This window comes from Schistocerca americana, chromosome 4, assembly GCF_021461395.2.
Source record: "Schistocerca americana isolate TAMUIC-IGC-003095 chromosome 4, iqSchAmer2.1, whole genome shotgun sequence".
NCBI lineage: Eukaryota > Metazoa > Arthropoda > Insecta > Orthoptera > Acrididae > Schistocerca > Schistocerca americana.
This window is the reverse complement of record NC_060122.1, coordinates 70,696,403-70,709,110: the sequence shown is the minus strand read 5'-3', so window position 1 is coordinate 70,709,110 and position 12,708 is coordinate 70,696,403. Positions and strand designations below refer to the sequence as shown.

At 46.5% G+C, this 12,708-nt stretch overlaps 1 protein-coding gene across 1 annotated transcript in view; it reads right to left on the bottom strand.

Moving 5' to 3' along the window:
• Window positions 1-12,708, bottom strand: part of LOC124612775 (discoidin domain-containing receptor tyrosine kinase B-like) — a 260,476-nt gene that overhangs the window by 67,355 nt on the left and 180,413 nt on the right. Inside the window, exon 9 of the mRNA XM_047141170.1 lies at window positions 8,973-9,428. Coding sequence (XP_046997126.1) covers window positions 8,973-9,428 — 456 coding nt within the window. The remainder of the gene's footprint in view (window positions 1-8,972; window positions 9,429-12,708) is intronic.

The following is a 12,708-nucleotide window of genomic DNA, read 5'->3' as shown; positions in this document are numbered from 1 at the left end:
CGAATGCGAAACCTTACGTGTGTGTTATTTGAATTCTCCTGAGTGAGCGCGCCCAGTTTCCGTCACTTCCGATTGATAGCGTAGTTGCAGGACAATTTCAAAATGGCCCCTGTAGGTGATGTACATTACAAGAACGTGCCGTCATTGAATTTCTCACTGTGGGGAACATTCACAAACGCTTGTGCAAAGTCTACGGAGCATATGTTGGGCACGAAGGGTGAGGACATCGGAAGGCGGTTCGGCGGAGCTCCATGATTTGCAGCGGTAGGGGGGACCATCCACGGCTGTCACACCTGACAGCCCTGACCTAGCCCCCCTCGGACATCCACTTGTTTGGGCCATTAAAGGACACCATTTTGAGGACGGTGAGGAGGTGATCCACATAGTGAAGCACTGGCTCCGCCACTAGGATAAGGACTGGTACCGACAGGGCATACACGCCGTTGTTTGGCGCTGGAGGAAGGCCATAGAACGGGATGCTGATTACGTGGAAAAATAGGGTGTTTAGATAAAACATCATCCTTTCGTTTATGCAGTTCTCATTATATTCGATAAAGAATTGTTTCAATAAAGAATTTTTGAAGAAAAAATGCCGTACATGTTTTTTTGGGCGGGGGGGGGGGGGGGGGGGGCGGGCACCTCTCTTATTGAAAGAAATTTAATCAGAAATTACATTAAATATAAACATAGCTATCATAAAATAACTCGGCTGCGTGACAGTCTCTAAAAACAAGAGGCAGGTGGCTTTGGTTTCTTATAATCTCTCTCTATCCGATTCAGGCTAAAATAATAATTATTCGCTCTGTACTTAAATGAAAGTAAATTAAGCAATTTTCCCGTAACCAGTATCAGTGAGAAACTTACCAAGTAGTTCGGTGTAAGCAGAAAGTCATTCACATTAGGACTCATTCCTTTTTTCGGACGTAACAAGTCCTGCGAGACTGAATTTACGTTATGTCGACGCATTAGCACAAGTAATGGCTAAAAGCGTGTGTGCTATTTTAACAAAGCTTTGAAAAGCAATGCTGCTGTAATTTCCACCAGGAATGCAACATATTTGTCTCATCGCTGCGTGGCTTGCCTGACGTTAGGTGGACTCTCATCTCAGGATTTTTTTTTGTCATCAGTCTACTGACTGGTTTGATAAGGCCCGCCACGAATTCCTTTCCTGTGCTAACCTCTTCATCTCAGAGTAGCACTTGCAACCTACGTCCTCAGTTATTTGCTTGACGTATTCCAATCTCTGTCTTCCTCTACAGTTTTTGCCCTCTACAGCTCCCTCTAGTACCATGGAAGTCATTCTCTCATGTCTCAGCAGATGTCCTATCATCCTGTCCCTTCTCCTTATCAGTGTTTTCCACATATTCCTTTCCTCTCCGATTCTGCGTAGAACCTCCTCATTCCTTACCTTATCAGTCCACCTAATTTTCAACATTCGTCTATAGCACCACATCTCAAATGCTTCGATTCTCTTCTGTTCCGGTTTTCCCACAGTCCATGTTTCACTACCATACAACGCTGTACTCCAGACGTACATCCTCAGAAATTTCTTCCTCAAATTAAGGTCGGTATTTGATATTAGTAGACTTCTCTTGGCCAGAAATGCCTTTTTTTCCATAGCGAGTCTGCTTTTGATGTCCTCCTTGCTCCGTCCGTCATTGGTTATTTTACTGCCTAGGTAGCAGAATTCCTTAACTTCATTGACTTCGTGACCATCAATCCTGATGTTAAGTTTCTCGCTGTTCTCATTTCTACTACTTCTCATTACCTTCGTCTTTCTCCGATTTACTCTCAAACCATACTGTGTACTCATTAGACTGTTCATTCCGTTCAGCAGATCATTTAATTCTTCTTCACTTTCACTCAGTATAGCAATGTCATCAGCGAATCGTATCATTGATACATCATTGCTTCCTCGATGTACAGATTGAAGAGTAGGGGCGAAAGGCTACAGCCATGTCTTACGCCCTTCTTAATACGAGCACTTCGTTCTTGATCGTCCACTCTTATTATTCCCTCTTGGTTGGATACATACTGAAATTCTCGGATATGTTGTTCTCTGAAGTCTAGTCTCCAAATCTCCTCTTCCTGGACAACGGGCTTTTATTCTCCGACGTGGTTTCAGTTTGTACATCTAAAAATTTCGCACAAATGCGAGTAGGGCTCGGGTTCTCAGGGTTCCGTACAAACTAACAATTGGAAAGATTGTAAAGATAATTTCGTGTGGCCCAATGTCCTAGTGCAAGTCTTTCTATTGGACGCCACTTCGGTGACCTGCATACCCCTGACCTCCCCCAGTTATTCAACGGGGGAGAGAGGACTTACAGTTTAACGTGCACTCCCAGTCACGTGTAACTTCTGGCGGCTCTGCCCATCGTTGACAGGTGACCGCTAGGCGAAAATCAAGACTAAAAAATCCGTGGCCAGACCATGACTTGACACTGCGACTTCTAGGTTTCCAGGCGCGTGCTTTGCCGATACAACGGCAGACAACCTAGATCGACATGTTTATAGATCATCTATAGGTTTTCATGAGAGAGTTTCCGAGTAGTGAAATAAGTAAGATATATACCTTTTCGCTACATTGATATATATGCTTAATTTATTTACACCGCCAAAAACGTACATCTCAGTACTTATGTAACAACGACGACGCTGTACTATTGTACATACACTCCTGGAAATTGAAATAAGAACACCATGAATTCATTGTCCCAGGAAGGGGAAACTTTATTGACACATTCCTGGGGTCAGATACATCACATGATCACACTGACAGAACCACAGGCACATAGACACAGGCAACAGTGCATGCACAATGTCGGCACTAGTACAGTGTATATCCACCTTTCGCAGCAATGCAGGCTGCTATTCTCCCATGGAGACGATCGTAGAGATGCTGGATGTAGTCCTGTGGAACGGCTTGCCATGCCATTTCCACCTGGCGCCTCAGTTGGACCAGCGTTCGTGCTGGACGTGCAGACCGCGTGAGACGACGCTTCATCCAGTCCCAAACATGCTCAATGGGGGACAGATCCGGAGATCTTGCTGGCCAGGGTAGTTGACTTACACATTCTAGAGCACGTTGGGTGGCACGGGATACATGCGGACGGGCATTGTCCTGTTGGAACAGCAAGTTCCCTTGCTGGTCTAGGAATGGTAGAACGATGGGTTCGATGACGGTTTGGATGTACCGTGCACTATTCAGTATCCCCTCGACGATCACCAGTGGTGTACGGCCAGTGTAGGAGATCGCTCCCCACACCATGATGCCGGGTGTTGGCCCTGTGTGCCTCGGTCGTATGCAGTCCTGATTGTGGCGCTCACCTGCACGGCGCCAAACACGCATACGACCATCATTGGCACCAAGGCAGAAGCGACTCTCATCGCTGAAGACGACACGTCTCCATTCGTCCCTCCATTCACGCCTGTCGCGACACCACTGGAGGCGGGCTGCACGATGTTGGGGCGTGAGCGGAAGACGGCCTAACGGTGTGAGGGACCGTAGCCCAGCTTCACGGAGACGGTTGCGAATGGTCCTCACCGATACCCCAGGAGCAACAGTGTCCCTAATTTGCTGGGAAGTGGCGGTGCGGTCCCCTACGGCACTGCGTAGGATCCTACGGTCTTGGCGTGCATCCGTGCGTCGCTGCGGTCCGGTCCCAGGTCGACGGGCACGTGCACCTTCCGCCGACCACTGGCGACAACATCGATGTACTGCGGAGACCTCACGCCCCACGTGTTGAGCAATTCGGCGGTACGTCCACCCGGCCTCCCGCATGCCCACTATACGCCCTCGCTCAAAGTCCGTCAACTGCACATACGGTTCACGTCCACGCTGTCGCGGCATGCTACCAGTGTTAAAGACTGCGATGGAGCTCCGTATGCCACGGCAAACTGGCTGACACTGACTGCGGCGGTGTACAAATGCTGCGCAGCTAGCGCCATTCGACGGCCAACACCGCGGTTCCTGGTGTGTCCGCTGTGCCGTGCGTGTGATCATTGCTTGTACAGCCCTCTCGCAGTGTCCGGAGCAAGTATGGTGGGTCTGACACACCGGTGTCAATGTGTTCTTTTTTCCATTTCCAGGAGTGTATAAGTAATTTTTCTTTTTCTTCTGATTTTTCGATAAAATTGTGTAATTGATGTTCTGATTTCATTTCTTTTTTGTTTCAATGTGAATATTAATGTTTATGTCAAATCTCAAGCAACATTGTAATAGAATTAAAATGTAACAAATGTTGAAACTGTTGTAAGATGTTTAAAATTGTAACTGTGTGTCTCGTCCATACGTAGGAAATGTGTTAGAATATGTAGAATGCAAAACCTGGGGTGAATACCCGGCCTGTCAGGGAGCGCCAAAAGGTGGATGGCAGGCGAGCGCGGGAAAATGCACGCGGGGACTGCACGGCACAACGGGCTCAGCAGTTAGTTGGAGTTTGGCACTGGTTTGAGCAACACCTTCTGGAGCGAGGAAGCTTTCCTGGAGGACATAGCTTCACTGAGCCTTGGGTATGCCGTTCCAACGCCCACACAGCATGGCAAAATTCCATAGGCACTAAATGGAAAGTATTGCGACGCTAAGAAGAATTAAAGTGCCGATACATCAAGAGCCATAGCTGTGGTTGTATGTGTGCTCTGTGCCTCGCCATCTCGCCGCCCGCCAACCGCCGCATCGATACAAGCAGGTTGAAACTTTTAGTACTGTATTCGTATGGATCAGTGAGTAAACTGTGCAATAATAACCTAAATTTTACCAAAACTTTCCCATCATTTAATTATCCTCACAACTAACCTTTCCAAATGTTGCGCAATCCGAGTGGCCCGAAATGAAAATTAAAATTTGTGTTAATAATAACTATCTGCAGAGCTATGTTAGAATGGTGTTTAAAGAAATGTTTTGTTAATGAACCAGTAAATGAATAACGAAGGTCTAATGGAGTTTATTATTTCGAGACAGATCTAAAGGCATTTAAATGAGCAGTAAATAAGATATAGAGAGTAGTAACTTATATACTGGAAATCTTGAACGCATAATAATTTCAGTAATCAATTTTTTTAATACAGTGATCATAACAGTTTGAGGGTCCCCCCCCCCCTTTTTTTATTCATTTGAATTCTGATGTGTTCTAAATTGGTTTGACCAGCAAAAGTTAAAGTCGATATAAAAGTCAAAATTTATCAGTGTTTTATCTTTATCAAAGTTGACATTTTGTGTGTGGCACGAAAGTGATATTTCTAGGGTAACCTATCCCCGATTTTAATCAGATTAATAGACACTTAACATAAATTACAACTTGATATGTACCTCTGCTCGCTCCTCAGAAAAGCAGACATACGGAACAACAAACGGGAAAAAATAATTTTTATCTGAAATAATTACACTCAATAATTTTAGGAATCCTTGCTTTACTTGTTGTGAAACCTTGCTTCTTGTCAAATGTTATGATTGTAGGTTAACTGGAACTATCCTATAGGCTCTGATGAATGATTTTGCCAATATCGAAGTATGTGAATGAATAGCGGTATTTTTTGATTGTATTCACTTAGAATGTTTAAATTTTTCACACCACCAATATGCCATAGACCTCAGTATGTGACAGAAATTTCAAATTGATATCTCTAACTATTCTGGAGAAAAAGGAATCTTAACAGCCGGAGAGACAAACATAAAAGTGATCATATAATGGTTCCATTTTTTAGATTGAGTACGGAAGATTAAAGAGAACCAGGTAGCCATATTTATAAGAAATCAATGTCAAGTAACAGTTAAGTTTGGCGAATTAACGTCAGCCCTTCACTTATTTACAAGATGTGTTTAACTGGAATGTACAGTCATGTGGCTGTCGTAACTGATTGTGTTACGTAGCTTAGTGGATGATCTGATAACTAACTTAGGCTTGAAACTAATCATAAAGTAGTCAAGGAAAGTAGTACTGCAACTTGGGAGGTTCTCTGCAATTTATTCCATTATTTAGAAAATTGGCAAAGCATGAGATGTTATTCTCATCTGACATGGGAAGTTAACTGATAACATTTTATCCAACAATTTCTTTGTTTTTGACGACTACGTTTTCCCTTCCAACATTTAAAAGTTCGCAGGTCGTCATATTAACAGAAATTCAATAACCCTCTATTATCTAATCTGAGACAGAAGTGCATTCATAGCGTTTATACAGTACCACTCAGTGATTGCAAAAGCTCTTGCTAGATTACTTTCACATCAAAACACACCATGTTAAACAATACCAATTACACTGCTGACAAACATTAAATTTTGTAAGGTTGCGTTTATTTTGCCCAGAACAGTGTAAACAGGTGATGGTAAAGTAGAAACAATGTAAAGAATAGAGGACGTAAACAAATGCAACATGGATAACGTTAGACAAAAATGTTCAACGTTTTTACCAACTTAACGGATTTGCACACACATTCCGACAACTGGCTAATGTGCTCAGTATACGGCGTTACCACGTCTGGGTGGAATACAGGCCTGACACGACGGAGCATGTTGTGAGTGACGTCATCAGTCTCAGGTTGAGGCAATAAGGCCCATTCTTGCTGCAGAGCTGCTCGCAAATCTTGGAGAGTGGTTGATTGATGCTGACGCGATGCAAACCGTCTCCCTAGCGCATGTTCTATGAGATTCAAATCACGAGGGCGAGTAGGTAACGCCATGCATGGAGTATCTTCCGTTTCCAAGAAAACATCAACTACACTTGCTGTAAGATGAGCATTATCGTCCATCAATACAAAGTCTGAGGCCACAGCATTTCGCAATAACTGCGTATGAGGTCCCAAGACCTCGTCACGATACTTGACGGCAGTTAAGCCTTGCCTATTCACCCAAACAATTTCATGAAGAGGTGTTAGATTTGTCAGCGTAATCATTGCTCACACCATTAAGGATCCTCCTCGATACAGGTCCCTTTCCACAATGTCTGGATTCCGAAATCGTGTTACACGTCCCCTCCATTTGCGAGTGTGTCGAGAATCACTGTCCAGACCAAACAGGGACGCATCTGCGAAAAGAACGTTGGTCACCGCCCAGGTGGCATTTTGACGACCCCGCTCTAGACAATTCAGGCTGCTCTGCCGGATCCTTCTGTACACCCTTCGTCTCGATACAACACGTCCAGTCGATGCTGCGATGTCGGATGCTAGTTGCCGTGCAGTACTAAGGCGGTACCCTCGTGCCCTTACAGCCAAATAACGGTCTTCTCTTTTGATATCACACGCGCTCGGACCTGTCCTGATCTTCGGGATATTGTTTCGGTCTCTATAAATTGTCTCCACATCCCAGAAACAAAGGAACGATTCACATTAAGTCTTCGGGCCATATCAGTTTGCGACTGTCCTGCTTCCATTCTTCTTTTGGCCCCCTACCGCAGAGAGTCTGGTAGGCGTCTTCTTTGTGCCATACTGCACCGTCTGTGATTGTGTACACAATGGACTCGCAGTGTGGAGACGACAGTTCCAAACCCGTGTCTGGCAGTTCAGATTTAGGATTTCCGTGATTACCTAAATCTCTCAAGGCAAATGGCGTTACGGTTCCTTTAAAAGCGCACGGGCGATTTACTTCCCCATACATGGCACAATTCGAGTTTCTGCTCCATCTCTAATGACCTCGATGTCGGCGGGAAGTAAAATCCAATCATACTTTTTCTTTCCAAGGATGACACAAAAAGTACGTTGGCGCAGGCAAAGAGGTCTTGACCGGAGAAAAGAATTCTGGTCATACGAAACATCGGCTCCAAACCTGAGATAGAAACCTCTGAGAATGTACGTTTGGAGCACAGAATTCTATTGCAGACTCTAGGAAAACTGGAAAAGAAGAGGATTGAAGTGATTGGAATGCCTTACTAGAGATGGATACTGAAAATTAGGTGGTCTGATAAGATAAGAGATGAGGAGGTTCTCTGCAGAATCGGCGAAGGGAGGCACATATGGAAAACACTGACAAGAAGAAGGGATAGGATGATAGGACATGTGTTAATACGTAAGGGAATAACTTCCATTTTACTAGAGGGAGATGTAGACGGTAAAAACAGTAAGGGAAGTCAGAGACCGAAATACGTCCAACGAATAAGTGAGGACTGTGAAACCACATTTCGATACCACTCCTCTGAAGTCATAGCAACGGAATTGTGAGTTACTGTGAGACGCCGATAGCGATCGTGCGGGATCCGGCGGAACCAATGGAGCACGCCCACTAAGCCACGCCACTTGTGGCATAATACCATAAGAGCCATCAAGCGCCGTGATACAGGAGGTCCAGCGGCAGTGATTCAGTCCCCTCGCACTCGCAGCCACACTTCCACGTGCTGCTACGGAGCTGCCACGTAGTCGTGCCACCGACAGCAACATTCGTGCTTTAGTACGGACGGACTCTTCCTAATTCACATTGCGACAGCTCGGCTCTATTTCTTGTTGCATCGTGCGTAATGAGCCTTCGTACATTTGGAGAAATACAAGTAAATCTTCTGTCTGCTGTGCTACTTGTTCGCTAACCAATTCACATCCTGTCCAGCTTTCCTAAGACGAAAGTTGTCGCTACGCTGTGTAGCTCACCTCTCCTTACTGCTGTGTACGAAGTCGTACACGACATTGGGTACTCGTGCTGTACTGATATGAAGGGGTTTGCAGAAGAGCAGACTTGGTGATGGGCCTCATCAAACGAGTCAGAAGACCAGTGACTTGATAAATATTACCCCTATTACAATGATACTCCAAAAGATATCGAAAACTGTGAATTCCTTAGATCAAAATTCACAAATGGCAAATTGACCAAGAGGAAAAGCCAGGATACAAGGCTTGAACAACATGGTCTGAGGAGAGAAAATAGGTAAACAGAATCAGGATGACAGACATGTTGGCAGAAAGGAAGGTAAATTTGCTCCTCGAAGTAGTACGCATAGTGCCAATGAGCTTATTCGCTAGTTATAGTGAAGATACTTGCTGTCCACGCTTACCGTCGTGCATCGGGAAGCGCTTCCCGAAGGTGCCGCCCACGTCGACGAGCACGCTGCTGTAGCTGTAGTAGGGCGCGTACTTGAGGGCGTGGTAGGGCTCCTGGTAATCGCTGGCGACGAGCAGTGGGTCCAGCGTGCCCTCCCAGGAGCGGCCGCAGCCGGCGGGCGCCGCCCCCGCCCCCGCCGCGGCGCCGCCCACTTCCTTGGCGGCGAACGAGGCGCCGCTCTTGGCGGTGCCGGCGGCCGAGGCGGCGCTGGAGGTGCCGGTGGCGGGGGCGGCGCCGGCCAGCGTGGGCGCCAGCGCCACCTTGGCGGCCAGCGGCGACGCGAAGCACTTGCGCTGGCGGTGGCGGGACACGATGAGCGAGATGGCGGCGGCCAGCAGCAGCACCAGCGCCATCAGCACGCCGATGATGACCGCCAGGTACGTGTGCTCCTCCTCCGTCGCCGTCGACACTGCGCACACCCAGCCATACCGTCTCACTCAGCGAGGCTTCAACCACAACAAGTCTTGGTGACTGAACGCGTACAGACAAAGTTAGAGAGATGAGCGTCGCCATGTGCCCCTCATACCCTGGTAGTATCACCGCAACCCACTCTTCTGCAGGCGGTTTTTCGGCTAGTCTCGATTACGTCAATTAAGAGGGAACACAGCAAGTTATGCCTGTGTTTATGATCCAATCAAGCAAATATGTAGTAGGATCTCAGGGCCAGAACAGGACTGCAGACCCTGTATAGAACTTAGCGACATTCGTCAAGATGATAATGATGATGATACACTGCGGTCCTCAAAATTCAAATAGTGCAAATGGCTCTGAGCACTATGGGACTCAACATATGAGGTAATCAGTCCCCTAGAATTTAGAACTACTTAAACTTAACTAAGGACATCGCACACATCCACGTGCGAGGCAGGATTCGAACCTGCGACCTTAGCGGTCGCGCGGTTCCAGATTGAAGCGACTAGAACCGCTCGGCCACAGAGGCCAGCGGTCCCCAAAGTCATAGGACACCTCCAAATATCGTGTCGGACATCCTTTTGCACGGCGTATTGAAGCAACTCGAGTGGCGTGCAGTCGTTGGAAATCTCCTGAAGAAGTACTGAATCGTGCTGTTTCTACAACCGTCCGTAACTAAAAAAAGTGTTTTCTGTGCAGGATTTTGTGGACCAACTGACTCTCGATTACGTGCCATAAACGTTCGAAGGTTTTCATGTCGGGCGATCTGGGTAGCCAAATTATCCGCTCAAATTGTCCAGAAAGTTTTCAAACCAGTTGGAAACAGCTGTGGCCCGTTGACATTCCTCATTGTCATCCAGAAAAATTTCATCGTTCTTTGGGAACATGAAGTGCATGAATGACTGCAAATGGTCTCCAAGTGGCCAAACAAAACCATTTCCCGTCACGGACCGGTTCATCTGTACCGAAGGATCCAGTCACTTTCATGTACAGGGTTATTACAAATGATTGAAGCGATTTCACAGCTCTACAATAACTTTATTATTTGAGATACTTTCACAATGCTTTGCACACACATACAAAAACTTAAAAAGTTTTTTTAGGCATTCACAAATGTTCGATATGTGCCCCTTTAGTAATTCGGCAGACATCAAGCCGATAATCAAGTTCCTCCCACACTCGGCGCAGCATGTCCCCATCAATGAGTTCCAAAGCATCGTTGATGCGAGCTCGCAGTTCTGGCACGTTTCTTGGTAGAGGAGGTTTAAAAAATGGTTCAAACGGTTCTGAGCACTATGGGACTCAACTGCTGAGGTCATTAGTCCCCTAGAACTTAGAACTAGTTAAACCTAACTAACCTAAGGACATCACAAACATCCATGCCCGAGGCAGGATTCGAACCTGCGACCGTAGCGGGCTTGCGGTTCCAGACTGCAGCGCCTTTAACCGCACGGCCACTTCGGCCGGCGGAGGTTTAAACACTGAATCTTTCACATAACCCCACAGAAAGAAATCGCATGGGGTTAAGTCGGAAGAGCGTGGAGGCCATGACATGAATTGCTGATCATGATCTCCACCACGACCGATCCATCGGTTTTCCAATCTCCTGTTTAAGAAGTGCCGAACATCATGATGGAAATGCGGTGAAGCACCATCCTGTTGTAAGATGAAGTCGGCGGTGTCGGTCTCCAGCTGTGGCATGAGCCAATTTTCCAGCATGTCCAGATACACGTGTCCTGTAACGTTTTTTTCGCAGAAGAAAAAGGGGCCGTAAACTTTAAACCGTGAGATTGCACAAAACACGTTAACTTTTGGTGAATTGCGAATTTGCTGCACGAATGCGTGAGGATTCTCTACCGCCCAGATTCCCACATTGTGTCTGTTCACTTCACCATTAAGAAAAAATGTTGCTTCATCACTGAAAACAAGTTTCGCACTGAACGCATCCTCTTCAATGAGCTGTTGCAACCGCGCCGAAAATTCAAAGCGTTTGAGTTTGTCATCGGGCGTCAGGGCTTGTAGTAATTGTAAACGGTAAGGATTCTGCTTTAGCCTTTTCCGTAAGATTTTCCAAACCGTCGGCTGTGGTACGTTTAGCTCCCTGCTTGCTTTATTCGTCGACTTCCGCGGGCTACGCGTGAAACTTGCCCGCACGCGTTCAACCGTTTCTTCGCTCACTGCAGGCCGACCCGCTGATTTCCCCTTACAGAGGCATCCAGAAGCTTTAAACTGCGCATACCATCGCCGAATGGAGTTAGCAGTTGGTGGATCTTTGTTGAACTTCGTCCTGAAGTGTCGTTGCACTGTTATGACTGACTGATGTGAGTGCATTTCAAGCACGACATACGCTTTCTCGGCTCCTGTCGCCATTTTGTCTCACTGCGCTCTCGAGCGCTCTGGCGGCAGAAACCTGAAGTGCGGCTTCAGCCGAACAAAACTTTATGAGTTTTTCTACGTATCTGTGGTGTGTCGTGACCATATCTCAATGAATGGAGCTACAGTGAATTTATTAAATCGCTTCAATCATTTGTAATAGCCCTGTAAGCACGCCCCGCACCATTATGCCTCCCCCCCACACACACCAGCTTGCACAGTGCCTTGTTGGCAACTCGTGTCCGTGGTTTTCAACAGCTGAAATCTGGTTTCACCTGACCAAATCGCGACTTTCCAGTCGTCTAGCGATCAACGTGCGTGGTCACGAGCCCGGCAGACATGCTGCAGGCGATGTCATGCTACAAGCAAAGGCACTCTCGTCGGACGTCTGCTGCCATAGACCACTAACGCCAAACTTCGCCACACTGTCATAAACGGATACGTTCGTCGCGCGAGCCACATTTACTTCTGCTGTTATTTCACGCAGTTTTCCTTGTCTGTTAGCACTGACAACACTACGCATCACTGATTGGTGAGTCCCTCCGCAGGAGTATGTACCCATGTGATACGGAAGAGTCACTTAATCCAGCCGGAGTTGAAAGGTCCAGTTGTGTAGCATTTTTAATAACGAATGCAATAAATACTCATTCAATAAATTGAAAATAGCTCCATTATATAAACACAAGCTCAGTGAAGTTATTTTGTGTACTTATACGAGGGTTGGAAATTTAGTAGTGGCAACAATTTATTACATCTCGTACAAAATAGATACGTGTTTCCAAGTTTTACTGGCCTCCAAAGTAGTCACCAGCATTGTCTATAAGCCGTTGCCAGCGATGTGGAAGTCGTGGGATACCCTTAGCAGTGCCAGTTGTGTTGACAGTTCGTGCGGCGCGGTCTATTGC